This window comes from Sphaerodactylus townsendi, linkage group LG05 (assembly GCF_021028975.2).
Source record: "Sphaerodactylus townsendi isolate TG3544 linkage group LG05, MPM_Stown_v2.3, whole genome shotgun sequence".
NCBI lineage: Eukaryota > Metazoa > Chordata > Lepidosauria > Squamata > Sphaerodactylidae > Sphaerodactylus > Sphaerodactylus townsendi.
In genome coordinates this window covers 78787455-78803601 of record NC_059429.1, presented here as the reverse complement: position 1 = coordinate 78803601, position 16147 = coordinate 78787455, and the positions used below count along the sequence as shown (strand labels likewise).

The window sequence follows — 16147 nt, the reverse complement described above, 5'->3', positions numbered from 1 at the left end:
CCTTCCCCCCTCACAACAAACACCCTGTGAGGTAGGTGGGGCTGAGAGAGCTCTGAGAAGCTGTGACTAGCCCAAGGTCACCCAGCTGGCGTGTGTGGGAGTATACAGGCTAATCTGAATTCCCCAGATAAGCCTCCACAGCTCAGGTGGCAGAGCTGGGAATCAAACCCGGTTCCTCCAGATTAGATACATGAGCTCTTAACATCCTACGCCACTGCTGCTAAAGCATCTGGCCCTCAGTGGCTTTCATCAGAATTGGAGTGTTCAGAAGCAGTAATTTAGTTTTTGAAGACAAATGGGAATCCACAATCATGTCTTTTCTAGTTAGAGTTTCAAGCTCTTCTTCCAGGTTTTTGTAGGCTATCAGGAGAATGAAGTCTCTCATGTGAGAACCAGTATGGTGTAGTGGCTAGAGTGTCAAACTGGGATCAGAAGCTTGCTGGATAACCTTGGACCTCTCAAACCTAATTTACCTCAGAGGGTGTTTTCAGAAAAAACAACAGATAAGCCTCTCTGAGTTGTCATTGAGGAGGGAAAGCGATGATAAAAATGAAGTAAATAAAAGGTAGCAGTACTTCATACTGCATCCTTCACCCATTCAGCCCCTTAGTATTTCATGAATCTTAGCCTTTGCAGTAATTGTCATTATCTGCCCCACCACCACCAAAACAAAACAACCCCCCTGAACTGTGATGCAAATATCTAACAGAAATTTTGTAACCCAAGATGTGCCTACTTGTAAGCAATTTATTTCTGTCAAGAATCTAGAATTTTTGTAGCACTAAAATTTTGTAGCACTTTGTTAATTCTCATACAATCTTTGCTGGTGCCTGTATTAACTCTTGGCTGATCTTCAAGGCATTCTCAATGCCAAGGGACTTACTTTGACAGTTTTGTAAAGATGAGCATTTTGATAATCAAGGAGCCTTACATCAAATCATTTTGGTTTGTCTCTTTGTTCAGCTGTACAACGAAGAGATCTTGGATCTTTTTGATAGCACACGGGATCCTGACTCCCGCCACCGGAAATCTAACATCAAAATTCATGAGGATACCAGTGGTGGTATCTACACTACTGGTGTCACATCTCGTCTCATTGGCTCGCAGGATGAGGTAAGTGACCAGCCTGTTCATGTGAAGTTAGGGAATATAGTGATTTGCTGGAGCCTTGTGGAGTTTCCAGGCTGTATGTCCGTGTTCCAGTAGCATTTTCTCCTGACGTTTCGCCTGCATCTGTGGCTGGCATCTTCAAAGGATCTGATGGTAGTAAAGCAAGAGGAGTATATATACCTGTGGAATGTCCAGGGTGGGAGAAATAATCATTTGCATTGGTTAACAAGTGTAAAGGGTGCAATTAGCCAGTGTGATTTGCATGCATTGAGTGGAATCCACCCATTTTAGCATATGAAAGTAACAATGAAGTTGCATAATCAATTAGTGAGGGCATCTGCATAGTAGTTGCCTGGCATTTTAATCCCTTTGATTGCTTCCTGCCTAGAGACGTCCTGTGTCTGGGTGGGGTAGTGGTTTGCATTTATGCGTGTCTTGCTTTGCACATGGGCAAAAAACACATCCCTTCTGTCATTGCAGCTGATTCAGTGCCTGAAGCAAGGAGCTCTATCCCGAACCACAGCCAGCACTCAGATGAATGTCCAGAGTTCTCGTTCCCATGCGATCTTCACCATCTATCTTTGCCAAATGCGAGTGTGCTCTCCTGTACACTTGGTAAGGGCATTACAGAGGATTATGTTCTCTCATTTATTTGTGAGGAGTGGAAGACTCTCAGGAAATGATGAAACAGTGAGAAATTTGAGACAATCACCTTTGGGTGTTTGTAGGTTTGTTTATTTAATTTTTACTAGAATGCGAGAGCTTGTCAAGGTTTCCTATTCGTTCAGATTAGGAATTCACTTCACAAACTTTAAAGACGGGCGTGGGTAAGAATTCTGTGCTCACACTTTCTAATCTGTGGCAAAACTACCGCTTGTGCATTACAGTCAAATTGTGGCAAAATTCATGATACTGGTTTTTGGTTTGGATTCTAGGTGAATGGAGACACAAACAGTCTCCTTGAGGGATCTCAACCTACCAGTGAGTATGAGACACGAACTGCCAAGTTCCACTTTGTTGACCTGGCCGGCTCAGAGAGGTTGAAACGGACCGGAGCTACAGGCGAGAGAGCCAAAGAAGGGATCTCCATCAACTGTGGCTTGGTATAGCCCTTGGGGCCTTCATTATAGAGATGGGTCAGAATTGGGAATGAGGGCAGGTACCATAACCCTTAGTATTCTGACTGACTAGTTCCCATCTCCACTGCTTTGTGTTTTTAAGTCTGACTTGATCTAAGCAATGCATTTACATTCAAAGGTCATGATAAACCATAGTCAAATTGAACCATGACTCATGCAACAAACTTTGGCTAGTTTATCCGGAGTAAGCAGCAAATCCCAATTTGTCAGCTTCTTGCTTCTAGTTCTAGTGTCCTTATACCACTTTCTCTATAGCCAGCTGGCTGGGGGGTGGGGGGGGGGCAGTGTTACTCAATAAACTGGTTTGTGAATTCAGATATACAATAAACTATCTGGAACAAGCCGTACAACAAACCATAGTTTGAAGTCCCAGCATGCTACAAAACAACAAGCTCCAGAACGTTGGACCGTTTGCATTCAAAGGTCAAAACTAATGTTAGTTTGATCAAATCATGGTTTATAAATTATCTCCCTTAATGCAGCCTGAACATTGAGCTCTTCTGTAGCATGCAGTCTGTATGGAATGGGATTATTTGTGTGCAAATGTGTGTTGTTGCTAGTGGGCAGGGTTCTGTCTGAAGCAACTTGCAGTAAAGATATTTGATCTGGGCATAAATATTGAAATGGGACTACAATTTGACCGCCACTCGGAGGCACTGACATTTGAGCCAAGGACCATTTCCTATATAATCATTCCTCTCTAGGTGAATGTGTAGAAATAAAGTGTAAATTCTACAGACTTGCAAACACATATGTCATTCAAGTATGTTTGTTTTAGGAATATGGGATTGACTGTGTCTTCCTGCTGGACATCCACCTTTCAGCATCAGCAAATGTGCTAACAGTTTATTCATGAATATCCTGAGAATGAAACATTGGGATTATTCTGTCTTGGTTTCAAAATAGTGAAACAATAAAATATAGAAGGGAGAATGGCATTGACAGTGTATTGAGGATTGATAGACTGAGAAAAAATAAATAGTGGCGAGTATCCATTGATTCGTAAAAACCAAAACCACTACCATTGCTGTCCATTGGAAACATCATGACAAAGATTCTAGTGTATTTTAACAAACCCTGCTTTCATTGTTTAAGATTTTCTCCATAATCATAGAGAGTTGATTGGATGTGTTAGTGAATCTTATGAATTGTCATTCACTAACAGTGGTATAGAAAGTTTTCTCTCATATTTAAGATATAGCATATCCTTGTGATGGGAGGTTGGCTTTTACTAGCCTGATCTTGTCCTAAGCAAAGAAAATCCATTTCCAAAGCAATCCAGGCTTCTGTCTCATCTGTGCAGAGTTGTGTCATTATTTCAAAAATGGAAGTTTGGAGCTGAGGCAACCTTTCTGTGAAGATTGCCTTGTACCAACATTAAGTGGACAGGGGTTGTTTCCCATCTTATGTACTGACTTGCCCATTCCTTTGACAGTTAGCACTTGGAAATGTCATCAGTGCCCTTGGGGATCAGAGCAAGAAGGCCTTGCATGTGCCTTATCGAGATTCAAAATTGACCCGGCTCCTTCAGGACTCCCTTGGTGGCAACAGGTAATGTAATGATGTTTAAAATCACAGAAGTGCTTGTATGGGGTAGCAGGCATTAGAAGTTGCAGATGAGAGAGTGGTCTAGATCAGGGTCTGCAACCCGCAGCTCCGGAGCTCTTTTATCCTTGCACTGTGGCTCCACGTGGCTTGGGTCCTCTCAGCCTCCTTCGGAGAGTCGCCCTAAGGGTTAATGGGAAAGGGTCCCCGTTCCTAGAGAGGCACAGCCCAAGACAGCTATCCCAAGCCACTTCCAGCTTCCCTGTCCCAGCTGCCTGGTTGGCTGATGCCGGTGATGATGGAGTGGGGGTGTAGCACCACTGGTGGATCCTCTTGAACAGGTGAGCGGTGAAGGGCGGGAAATGGGAGAGAGTTGCAGGAGCGCAGATTTTCAGCACAATCCTAACCTCAGTCCGCCCCCCTTGAATGGGGGGTCAGGAGTCGACCCTGCTTGGGTGGCCTCATTTCTCCCTCCCCCGGGTCCTTCTTGGGGGGCGGGACCACATGGGGGACCCCAGCAGTCTCACTGAGCTCCAGGGGCTTTCCTGGCGGATGGCAGCCTGCCTGAGTCCAGATGAGAAATACGATGTCAGGTTTTAAAGGAGTTATTACCTGCAGCCCTGCAAGGTTGCACTCATTGGGGGTGTTTGATGGGGAGGCGGGGTGGGTGGGAATTGTTTGCTTCTGCATTGCCAGGGAGGGCAGGAGCACATGGGGAAAGCCTTGCACGTGGATCTTGGAAGGTTTACTTCAGAGTAAGCCAGTGGAGGGTAAGCTTGTAGATCGTGGAAGGGAGGAAGGCCGGGATCATCCTCAGCCATGGTTGTCACAGGTTGCCAACTCCCGGCGGGCAAACCCAGGACATTTGGGGGTAGATTCTCAAAAGCTGTGGCTTTTGGGACCAGGGCGGGGGCCAAGCTCAGTGAGGAATATGGCTGTCGCGTCCACCCTCCATGGCAAACATTTTCTCGGGGGGGGGGGGGGGGGGGGTTTGACAACCCCATTAAAGACACCAATTTTGATCCACCATCCAAGTGGAAGTTGAGGGGTTTCTTTTGGGGGGGCATAATCAGTGTCTTTCAACACAAGAAAAGAGAAATGTGTGAAATGGGGGTTCTATTGCTGGTCATTTGAATCACGTACAAAACAACAGGCTTTTAAACCCCCCCCCCCCCTTTTGCTTTGATGGGTAAAAATGGGCCCCAAAGAAGGGAACTTCTCCCTGCATGAGAATATATGCAGTGTTATCTTCATTTTAGATGTCAAAAAGTATTTGTGGCTCCAAGTGTTTTGTTTTCCGTGGAAAACAGGTCCAAATGGCTATTTGGGTGTTAAAGGTTGCCGACTCCTGGTCTAGATAGTGTGTTATGAGTGACACCCTGTGAGCAGGGGCTTACTTAATTAGAGACCCTGCAGTTACACTCCAGCATAGTTCCAAGTAATATAATTTTAAGCATAAGTCCTGGGCTCCCCCACCCCTTTCAAGCTCAAAATGCAATTACTGGCTTCTGCAGATCTGGTGCTTACATAATAGTCCAAAGCTGTTTTTTATTTGGGACTTGGCAGCCGACCCTCCCAGCATGTGATCATCATGATCCCTGCTTTTTTCCCAGTTCCAGGTTGTCAGCCTGAACTCTGCTTATCTGCTTCTGATGTATGTTTCTTTATTCCCACATGTACTTTTCAGCAAACAGTGACACTGTGAAGTCTTGGACTTTGGCTGCCAAATTGCATCTTGGTAGAAGCCAGTGTTAGAAATGGCTTGCCCACAAAATGATGATAGTATTTTGGAGAAAAATGGAAGAGCATGAAGACCAGCAATCTGACCTCTGTGTGCTCTCCCTCCTTTATAGCCAAACCGTAATGATTGCCTGTGTGAGCCCTTCAGACCGAGATTTTATGGAGACCCTGAATACCTTAAAGTATGCCAATCGTGCTCGCAACATCAAAAACAAAGTGGTGGTGAATCAGGATAAGACAAGTCAGCAAATCAGTGCCCTACGAGCTGAAATTGCCCGCCTCCAGATGGAACTCATGGAGTACAAGGCGGTAAGAGGAAATCCAAGTATTATACTGATGCCTTGTCTTTGCTAGAAACTGAACCACAAACCTTCAGCACCAGAAGCAGTTTCCATATTCCCACAGGTGGCTTCTTCCTTATTTGCATATTTTTCTTTTCGCAGACAATTCCATCTCTGCAACTGATTCAGGGCACGGTCAAGGCCCATTCCGCACAGGCTGGGGAGGCGGGGTCACACCAGCACCAGGATACTTGACTCTGGTGGAGCCCTGGGACAGTTCACACACTCTCATGCAAGCAGCCTTGCGGCTGCCTGGGCCCACAGATGCATCTTTGTACGGAGGCTCATCCGTGGTTTCCTTCCATGCTGCCTCCCGCCTCATCCCTGGGCCATAGGACGACCACTTTCCCCCTGGTGGCTCTGTGAATGGGATCTGGGGAGGGGGTTGTACAAGAATCGCTCAATGAGCGATTTGTCTGTTGAAAGCGGCTGACAGCCACAGATGTTCGCTGTGCTTCGCAATAAAACAAAGTAATTGCTCATTGAGCGATTTTCGTATAACCTGCTCTGAGGCCAATGCCACATGTTAGGGGTGGTTTAGAGTCATGGTTAGGACGGGAACTGTGCAAAGTTCCTGGCCCAAACAATGTTTATACTGCCCCCAGCCTGGCTTTATTGGCCAGTGTGCAGTGGGCCCAAAGTCTCTCTTAGCCTAAAGGGCAGAGGTCAATCATTTAATCTCTGTTCATGTTCTAAGAAATGGGGAGGGAGTCATCAGCAATGACCAACAGTAATTCTGAACACAGCACTGTACAGTCTGCTGCCGTGGACATGAATCCTAGCAAAGTCCATTCTTCTTTTCGACCTATAAAAGCTACGTTGTGCTGTAGACAAAACTGTACGCACTTAAAATAAAATGTTGTGTTCAAATTATCTAAATGCTGTACCAAGAACAGCTAGACTCTGCCATTAGTATATAAATTGAGACAATTTAACAAAATGTAGATAATCCTGACCTTCTCTATCACTTTTTAGACCTGTTTTTCCTTCAGATTGCTCAGGGTGGGATGTGCAGTTATTTCTTCCCCTTTTTAATCTCACAACAATGCTGCAAAGTAGGTTAGGCTGAGAGTGACTGAGTGAAGTTTTTGTGGCAGAATGGAATTTTGAACCAAAGTTTTCCAATTACTAACCGCTATAGTATATTGCAAAGTTTATTCTGGTTTTGTTAGTTACAAGATGGACAAATACTACTAAAAGGGTTGTTCAGTGTACTTTCTGAGCATGCATTGCTTTCTAACATATTGTCATAGACACAAGGGCTAAAAACTTGCTTTTAATTATTTTACTAATTACAATTCAACATCTTAGAAAGCTGAATCTTGAGGCATCATTGGCATGTACTTTTTCCCTATGCTCCTACTGAATCACAGTCTAGAGGTGAAGAGAGTCACCTGTTTACACAAATAATGTCTTGCACCATGAGGGATGAAGTTATCTCTCTCCCAAGGGAAATCTGTTCTGTTGGCTGTTTTAGAAATGCAATAAGAATTGTTTTATTTTTACATTGTTTATAATTTAAGTTAATATATAGTTTTCTTTTACTGATGGTTATGCTTATCATGGTGTTGTTAAGTGTTCATCTTAATCTTTTTTTTAAATGTGTTTAGGTTTTCCTGTATTTTAAAGTGCAGTAACCTGTTCTGAGGACTTGATGCTGAAAAAGTCAAGATATAAATTAGATGTATAATTCAGAATCTTCCAGTCTTAAAGAAATATTTTATAAAATGATGTATCATTAGTATTTGTCACTGCAGTGTCTTTCACTTCTCTGTGCAAAGGGCAAGCGTGTCATTGGAGAGGATGGCTCTGAAGGATACAGTGACTTGTTTCATGAGAATGCTATGCTGCAGAAGGAGAACACCACCTTACGCATGCGGGTGAAGGCCATGCAAGAGGCCATTGATGCCATCAATGTCAGGGTTACCCATCTAATGAGCCAGGAGGCCAACCTGATTCTTGCCAATGCAGGTGAGATTGAGGGAGGAACTGGTTGGGATTTCCAGTTGACTTTCTTCACCAACATTCACTACCTAATGTGCAGTCAAAGCTGTAGAATTCTGAAGTCACAGTAATAGCTTTATGTTCTAAGACCTCAGTCATATTGTTTTGCCATCAAAAGCTGAGGAATACTTTTAAATACCTTCTGAATGCAATGGAAGTTCTTGATCCTGCGTTGTGCAGTTGTTGTATAGAACATTACTGTATGTAATTATACTCTGTCTCAGATAAAGATGTTAGTATGTTCAGTTGAGGTTCAGCAGTCGAAAAAATTGTATGCTTCCATAATAGAATATAGTCCCTAACGAATATGAGAATTATCATTCATTTTTACATGCTGCCTTTGTCAAAACCGTTATTTTGTATATTATTGAGCATGGTACTTTGATACAAGGCCATTTATAGTTCAATGAACGACTATCACTAATACTTCCCTTTTGCAAACAGGTGGGTACTAGGACTCAGGCAGAGCATTCTACAACAAAAAAGTCCAACATGTTGAGTTCTGTGGCGGAGGAATGTGCAACCCTACTAACTTCTTTTTCTGAGACAGAGTATAGCAATGCAGCCAAATCTGTGGATACTTAAATCTAGAGATCAGAGCCTTGAACAAACAAGATAGTCCTTTCTACAAACCTAAGATAAGCTCCAACTTTGCGGAAAAATTTGAAATAAAAATACATTGGAGGGTAAAAGCTCCTAAAAACAGAAGCAGTGCTACAACAATATTGCCAGCCTTCAAGTCTTGGTTTCTGTCAATAAAAGGGGAGTGGGCAGGGCCCTTTCTCAGGTGGTTTTGAGCTTTGAGGGAGGACTGCTTTGAGCTTTGAGGGAGGACCTGCCAGCAACTACTGGTGACTTGATATCACATGACTTGCATAATTCATCTAGGACTGACTTTTTGCTACTGTTCAATAGCATCCACTGCATGAAAGCTAGTGTGGTGAAGTAGCTAGAGTTTCAGAGTAGGATCTGGGAGTCCGAAGTTCGAATCTCCATTCTGCTGTATAAAAAGTGCATAACCTTGGGCCAGTCATACATAACTCACAGATAAAATGAATAAAATGGAGTAGAGAAGAATGGTATAAGCTGCTTTGGGTCCTCACTGGAAAGAAAGACGGAGTATAAATGAAGCAAATAATATTGCTGAAGATGAAGAGCAGATAAAGAGTAAGTTAGTTGGTGCGTGGGAAGGAAGAAAGGAAAGATGAGGATATGGGGGTTGCCAGGAGAAGGAAAAGGGCAAGTAGTACAGAGAAGATCCAGGGGAAAGTGAGGTGCTATCTGCAAATCTTAATCCTCAACAAGTTACTGTGTTTCCACACTGCAAAGAATTTACTGTAGGATTTTTTTCCTGATCTCGTATCTATCATTTTCTTTGGGGAGTGAAATAACTATATATTATATTTAGTTATGTTATGTACAGTTCCTTGATAGTTTTCCCTGATTCAATTGCAGGAGTTCTGATTTCATTAGGGGGAACAATGAGGAGATAGGGATGAGGGAGATCTCTTTCTATTTCAAAAATTACCGCCCCAGGCTGCTTTTACTGCCACAGGGGAAAGTGCTTGTGTAACCCAGCAGATCCCTGGCTACATTAGTCTCTGTTGGGGACTTGGGGGGAAATTCAGTAAAATGACAGCAGCCTTGTGGCTTACTAAATAAATGTGAAATTTCTTCAGGAGGATAACAACATTCATGAAAACAAACATTTAATATGAACAACTTTACAATTACAATTAAAGCTAAATCTAAGGCTGTTTCCACACAGGTGGAAAACAGCGCCCTAGGGACGGTAAAAACACTGTCCCTGGGGCGCTGTTCGCTCACTCCCCTCAAGCGACGCAAAAACGCTGCTTTCAAAACTCACTCAACGAGTTTCAACAGCGAATGGCAGTGAGTGTCTGAATTCTCTTGACTTACTTCTTAGATTTTACATTGTTACACTTGGTGTTTTTACTTCTTCGTTTCTGTAGGTGATGGCAATGAGGCTATTGGCGCTCTGATCCAGAACTATATCCGAGAAATTGAGGAGCTCAGGTGAGTAAATTTTTTTCTCCCTTTTTATGGATGCTTGAGAAGAAATCTGTGTAGTCAGGGGCCTTTAAGTTGTAGCTCCAACTCTGCTGACTTTCTGTGAAATTATGCACCAGTTCCTTTTCCTCTCTGTGGCTTCCTGCTTTTTACGTACCATAATATTTAGACTGTGACGATTATGAAGCAGTAATCCGTATTGTGTTTCACATTTCATATATGGTGCTTCCCAACTGAAGTTCTGCTGGGTTACAGAAAGATCCTTCCTCATGGAACAGTTACAGCTCAGTAGCTGTGAATGTTGTTCAGTGTTTGTCCCATGTGCTTTCAAAATTTGCTTCATTGTTGCTAATAATGGACATCACCTAAGCAATCACTTCCCCCTTTAATCTGCATTGGCATGTGAAAGTGTGCTTAACGCTATCACCATTTGAAATCAGTGGGACTTAGATGCAGCATGATCATGTCCAACTTTTTCATTTTTCTGTTATTTTACTTCAAAGGAACCTCTCAGTTCCAAATAGTGTTAGAGATAGGTATGTCTTATGTCTTTTTGGTCTTTTAAAGGTAACATATTCTCTATTAATGTGCCTGTATGAGGGTGGGTTTTGAATTGTTATCCTCTTGCTGGGGTAAGCATAATAGCACTAGCACTGCCATCCTTACACTCTTCCAAACCCATTGATTTCAGTGGTCTTAAACATTAAAACTGAGCTTAGCAGGGCACTGTAAATCAGCTGGCCTATAGATTCAGGTGTAGAATAACTTGAAGTATTAGCAAATAGCCTGGATATATCAAATGTAGCAACTTTTCTTCTTTTTATCTTAATTGTTTTGGGGGGAAGGAGGCTGTTTTCATATAAGCATTATGATCAGGCTCAAAGATCTGTATTATTCTGTTTTAATTTCTTCCCTGTGGGGAAAAAATACAACTAGAGGAAAGTTTCAGCATTCTTTGCATCCTCCATCTAATCCTCATGGATAGTATTATCTCATTTAGGCCCCTTCCGCACATGCAGAATAATTCACTTTCAATTCACTTTCATAATTGTTTGCAAGTGGACTTTGCTATTCTGCACTGCTGCAAAGTGCATTGAAAGTGGAAAGTGCATTATTCTTCATGTGTAGAAGGGGCCTTTGTCTTGTACTGTTGGCTAGCACTATTACTTTTAATGTCTAGGATGTTCTGCCTAAATCCAGCTTGGGCACGTCTTTTCCCTTTTCCTGAGTTCTGTAAAATGTTGAACAACAAGACAGGGAGAGAGCACTCCTTGAAACAAGCCTTTGTATAACTTAAAAACAATCTGCATCCCCATCAAGTGAAGATGAGGTAATGGAGTAATTAATGACAAAAAAAAGAGCTGTTCACATTTTTAAGGATCTAATGAAAGTAGAATAAAGTTGGTGCAGAATGAGAATAAAGCTGGTGGAAAACAGCTTTAGAGACTGAACCCTCTCAGTTTTACCATCCACATGCTTGTGATGTAAAGAGTGGTGCTTACACAAGCAGAAAAACTGCAGTGAGTGGGCTGGCTGGTATCTCCTGTAAGCACCAGGAGGCAGAGTTGAGAGCATTCTGCAGTCCTCTGAATACAAGACTTTTGGCAGTTTTTACAGGTTTTCTTCAGAATTTTTCCCCAGCTGGGAGCTCAGATGATACTTGAGACAGGGGATACTCAGTTGTCAGCCAGCGTGGTATGAGCGGTTAAGAGCAGTGGACTCTGGTCTAGAGAACTGAGTTTGATTTCCCACTCTTCCAGATGAGTGGCGGACTCTTTGCTAATAAACTTGATTTGTTTCTAACTCTCTCAGTGCCACTTACCTCACAAGGTATCTGTTGTGGGAAGCAGAGAGAGGAGCTTGCAAGTTCCTTTGAGACTCCTTACAGGAGAGAAAGGCAGAGTATAAATCCAAACTCTTCTTATTTTCTTATTATTATTAGTGGATTTGGGAGCAGTGATATTCTTTCCAGTCACTCATCCAACAATTCCTGTCTTAGCAAGTTCTATCCTCAGTGCCTGTTCTCCACTTGCTCACATTTCCAGTACCTGCAGTAATCTGCTCCAGGGTCTACAAAATGGTGGTAGAATATTCTGCTGCAGAATTTCACACACTAAATGAAGAAACCTGATTTACTTTATCTGCTAATATGCTCGCTATAGGAGTTGAGGCTGAAATGATAGCATCAGATTGACTGCTTTATATGATTATGAGCAAGCTGTTAGTACCTCTGTTTATACAGTAGTGCCTCAGTACAGAGTGATGTTCTCAGGTAACTGTGGTCTTTATCTTTTTGATAGGACAAAACTTTTGGAGAGCGAAGCTATGAATGAGTCACTACGTCGCAGCCTGTCTCGGGTTTCTTCCAGGCTTCCCTATCCCTTGGGTTTATCTCCGGGGCCAGGTCTGGGAACTCCAAATAGCTCTGTCACCTCTGTTGAAGCAGAGGTGTCTGAAGTGCTCCAGTGTGCCAAGCAGGACCTAGAAAGGCTGAAAAAAGAGACTAAACAGCAAAGGAAAAGGTAAAAATAGCATAACAGGGGCATATCTACCTAAAACAGTGCCCAGGACGAGCCCAGGTGCCACACACCATGCTGCACCCCACCCTCATTGAGTGGGACGCAGTTGAAGTCTGGCAAGCAGGGGTCACCTCCCCTCCACAAGGAGGTTGGGCATGGACCTGACCTCCATGTGGAGAGTGGGGGGAGCAGTAGGGGCCTGTTTCAGCCTGGCCCCAGCCACACTCAGACTGAAGCCAGCTGCTCTGGAGCCTCTAACTTCATACTGTTGACTCCAACCCCAAGATCCACCCCCAGTCAGATAGAGCTTGGGGGCTGAGCCAACAGTATAAAGCTGGAGGGTTAGACAGCTACTGGCTTCAGTCTGAGCTTGACTGAGGCCAAGCTTGGATCTAGCTCTAAGGTGCAGGCTGCCAGAGCTGGGTGTAAGCTTAACCTTAGCCAGGCTCAAACAGACCCTTGCTGCTCCATCTCCATGTGAAGATTGGGTGTGGCACATCCAACCTCCACATGGAGATGGGGGCAGGGCAAGCCTGACTGGCCCATTCAAAGTCTCCATGTGGCAGTTGCGAACTGGGTGAGCCCTGCTCACCAGTCTTCAACTGCGCCCCCAAATGGTGTTCCCAATTGGGGTGCAGTTGGGGGGGACGCAGCTGCAAAAGCAGCCCCAAGAAGTGGTGCCTGGGGCTTGAGACACACACCCCCCACCCCGCCCCCCGTAGATACACTACTTTGTTTTCATGTAGTGTTTGATCATCATTCTTTCCAGTTTTACCTGCATTTCTAGGATGGGATGACTTAGAACTTCTGAGCAGTACAGAAATGTTTCTGCTCTTCAGCTTTCTCACTTTCCACCCAATTCCTGTGATGCAGCACTCATGATTTTAAATAATATGTTCCTTTGCTATCTGCCAGTAAAGGCTTGCATTACATTGCAATGTGTTCCTTTTCTGTAATTCCATGCCTTCATTTTTTTTCTTGCCTTATGCAGAGCTGGTGTCTATTACATAGGCTTTTCTTGCAAAAGGCTTGTGAGAATATCTGTGGGCAAAGAGTTTGTTAATGAGCCAAAGGGAACCATAGTCTTCAGATGCAAATACAATCGTGTTCCCATCATTCCCATGGAATAATGTCTTGCTCAATAACTCTAAATGGTTTGGAAAGATATTTTAATGGTAGAAATAATTTTGTTAGGTCCACTGGGGGACCCTGCTTTTGTAGCCAAAAGGTGGAATAAAAATAAAGAATTGCTTAAATGTCCTTTCCTTCCTATAGCCCAGAGAAGGAAGGTTTTAAGAAGAAGTTGAAGCTACAGCAAGAAAATGAAGCAGATGAGACAGATGAGAATGAGGCAGAAGAGGTAAGAGATCTCACTGTTCGCATGTCTGTAATGTCCGGACTCTTTGGGGTGTCTCTCAGTGTAATCTACAAAACTAAGATAGCTGTATATTGTCGAAGGCTTTCATGGCCGGAATCACTGGGGTGCTGTGTGTTTTCCGGGTTGTATGGCCGTGTTCTAGCAGCATTCTCTCCTGATGTTTCGCCTGCATCTGTGGCTGGCATCTTCAGAGGATCTGATAGCAGGAAAGGAATGTACTCCACTTGCTTTCCTTTCCTACTATCAAATCCTCTGAAGATGCCAGCCACAGATGCAGGCAAAACGTCAGGAGAAAATGCTACTGGAACACGGCCATACACCCCGGAAACCACACAGCACCCTAAGACAGCTATACCCTATCCATAAAACAAGCTAAGAATCTCAAAGGTTGAACCACAATAATTAAAAATAATATAACAAATAGATATTTATTGCTAAATGCAATCACACTTCAAAAGAGTTAAAACATAAACCTCAAAATATAAACTTCATACACCTGAGAAATCACATGAAACAGCTAAATTGGTTGCACAATAAAAACCACCAAGCCCATACACATTTTGGTCCATAGGGCCAAACACATCTACAGTCAATAAATAACCTAATCATTGTAACAGTCAATGCAGGTTGCATTATTGGGGCTCCAGATGTTGATGGAGGACCAGCTGGATGTTGATGGAGGGTCAGCTGGTTGCTGCCCCTGATGTTTTGGCACAATGTCTGAAGGCTGTGGCTAGATGGTTGAGAAAAAACAGGCTGAAGCTGAATCCATCGAAGATTGAGGTCTTGCGGCTGGGTCGAGGGGGCAGGCAGTGGAGGGTTTCCAATTGCCTGGATTAGACAGAGTGTCTTTACAACCCACCTCCCCCATCAAGAGCCTGGTTGAGACCTTGGACTCCTTCTTATGTGTGGAGGCCCAGGTCTCACACACAGCCAGAGTGGCCTTTTTCCATCTTCATCAGGCTGGACAATTGGACCCCCTACCTGTCCTTCTCGGACTTGTCCACAGTGATTCATGCAACGGTAACCTCCAGGTTGGTTTGCTGTAACTCTCTCTATATGGGGTTGCCTTTGAGACTGATCTGGAAATTAAAGTTGTTCCAGAATGCAGCGGTGAGACTTGTCACCAGAGCAATGGTGAAAGAGCATATTACACACATGCTGTGCCTGGTGCACTGGATGCCAGTTGAATTCCAGATCCTGTTCAAGGATCTGCGTATATCAGAGGTGGACAGAGACTGACCTTGTACTTGCCTGGGTTTTCTTTCTTCTGTGGAGCTCATTTAGCTTCAGGAAAACATTTAAATCAGAGAGAAGCTGAAAAGGAAAGCGTAACCAACTTCACTCTCAGTATCCTTTCTTACAAAACAACTATGAGAGAGCAGCAGTGACGTAGTGATTAAGAGCAGATGCACTCTAATCTGGAGGGTTTGATTCCCCTGCTCTACCACTTGAGCTGTGAAGGGTTATCTGGGGAATTCAGATTAGCCTGTGCACTCCAACACATAGCAGCTGGGTGACCTTGGGCTAGTCACAGTTCGTCTGAGCTCTCTTAGCCCCACCTACCTCACAGGGTGTTTGTGGGTGGGGGGGGGGAAGGGAAAGGAGATTGTAAGCCCCTTTGAGTCTCTTTTCAGGAGAGAAAGGCGGGATATAAATCCAACTCTTTTTCTAATTCATTTTTTAAAAATGAGATTCTAATCATGGATCTCCTGTGCAAAAGGGGAAAAAAAGGAGGAAAGGTTGTTCTTCTACGTCATGGATGACATCCCACCACCATCAGGAGTAATACATTTTCAGCAGTAACATTTGGAATAAGTGCAACTGAAGAGAGGGAGAACAACTGGGATATGTGTGTGCAGAATGATTTCTCAGAAAATGTTTCCAAGATACAACTCTTGACCACTGGGAAAATCTGTGATAAACCTGACATATGGAAAAGGCCTGAGTCTGAATGGGGTAGGGTTGAAAATGTGATGTCCTTCTGATCATGGCAACCCTTCATTTAGGAGGAACGGGATGAGAGTGGCTGTGAAGAAGAAGGTGGCCAGGAGGAGGAAGAGGAAGATGATTCAGGGAGTGAAGAAAGCCTGGTGGATTCTGACTCAGATGTTGAGGAAAAAGGTAAGATCCTGTAGCATATGTTGAGGAACTGACTCTTTCAATGTTGTTTGAAGAACAATGTAAGGTAGTAGAGCCTCTGTATAGATCTAGCTGAAGACACCATGGACAGACACCAGGATGTCTGCAGAGGCTGGGTTAATTAATTGAGGCTGGGAATCCTGACAACACAGGGGAACACACACACCCTCCCATATTACTCATCTGTGTTGTGCATTT

The 16147-nt window shown here is 43.6% G+C and overlaps 1 protein-coding gene across 3 annotated transcripts in view; it reads left to right on the top strand.

Annotated features, from left to right (window-relative positions):
- The window catches only part of KIF21B (kinesin family member 21B), an 82218-nt gene that overhangs the window by 32018 nt on the left and 34053 nt on the right, over positions 1–16147 (top strand). For all 3 annotated transcript variants that reach the window (XR_007244485.1, XM_048496081.1, XM_048496080.1), the window contains exons 4-13: positions 964–1113; positions 1591–1725; positions 2046–2213; positions 3685–3800; positions 5648–5843; positions 7657–7846; positions 9853–9916; positions 12211–12432; positions 13705–13789; positions 15817–15931. Coding sequence is in view for 2 of the 3 variants with exons in the window: in XM_048496081.1 (XP_048352038.1) it covers positions 964–1113; positions 1591–1725; positions 2046–2213; positions 3685–3800; positions 5648–5843; positions 7657–7846; positions 9853–9916; positions 12211–12432; positions 13705–13789; positions 15817–15931 (1441 nt within the window). In the remaining variant the exon portion in view is untranslated. The remainder of the gene's footprint in view (positions 1–963; positions 1114–1590; positions 1726–2045; positions 2214–3684; positions 3801–5647; positions 5844–7656; positions 7847–9852; positions 9917–12210; positions 12433–13704; positions 13790–15816; positions 15932–16147) is intronic.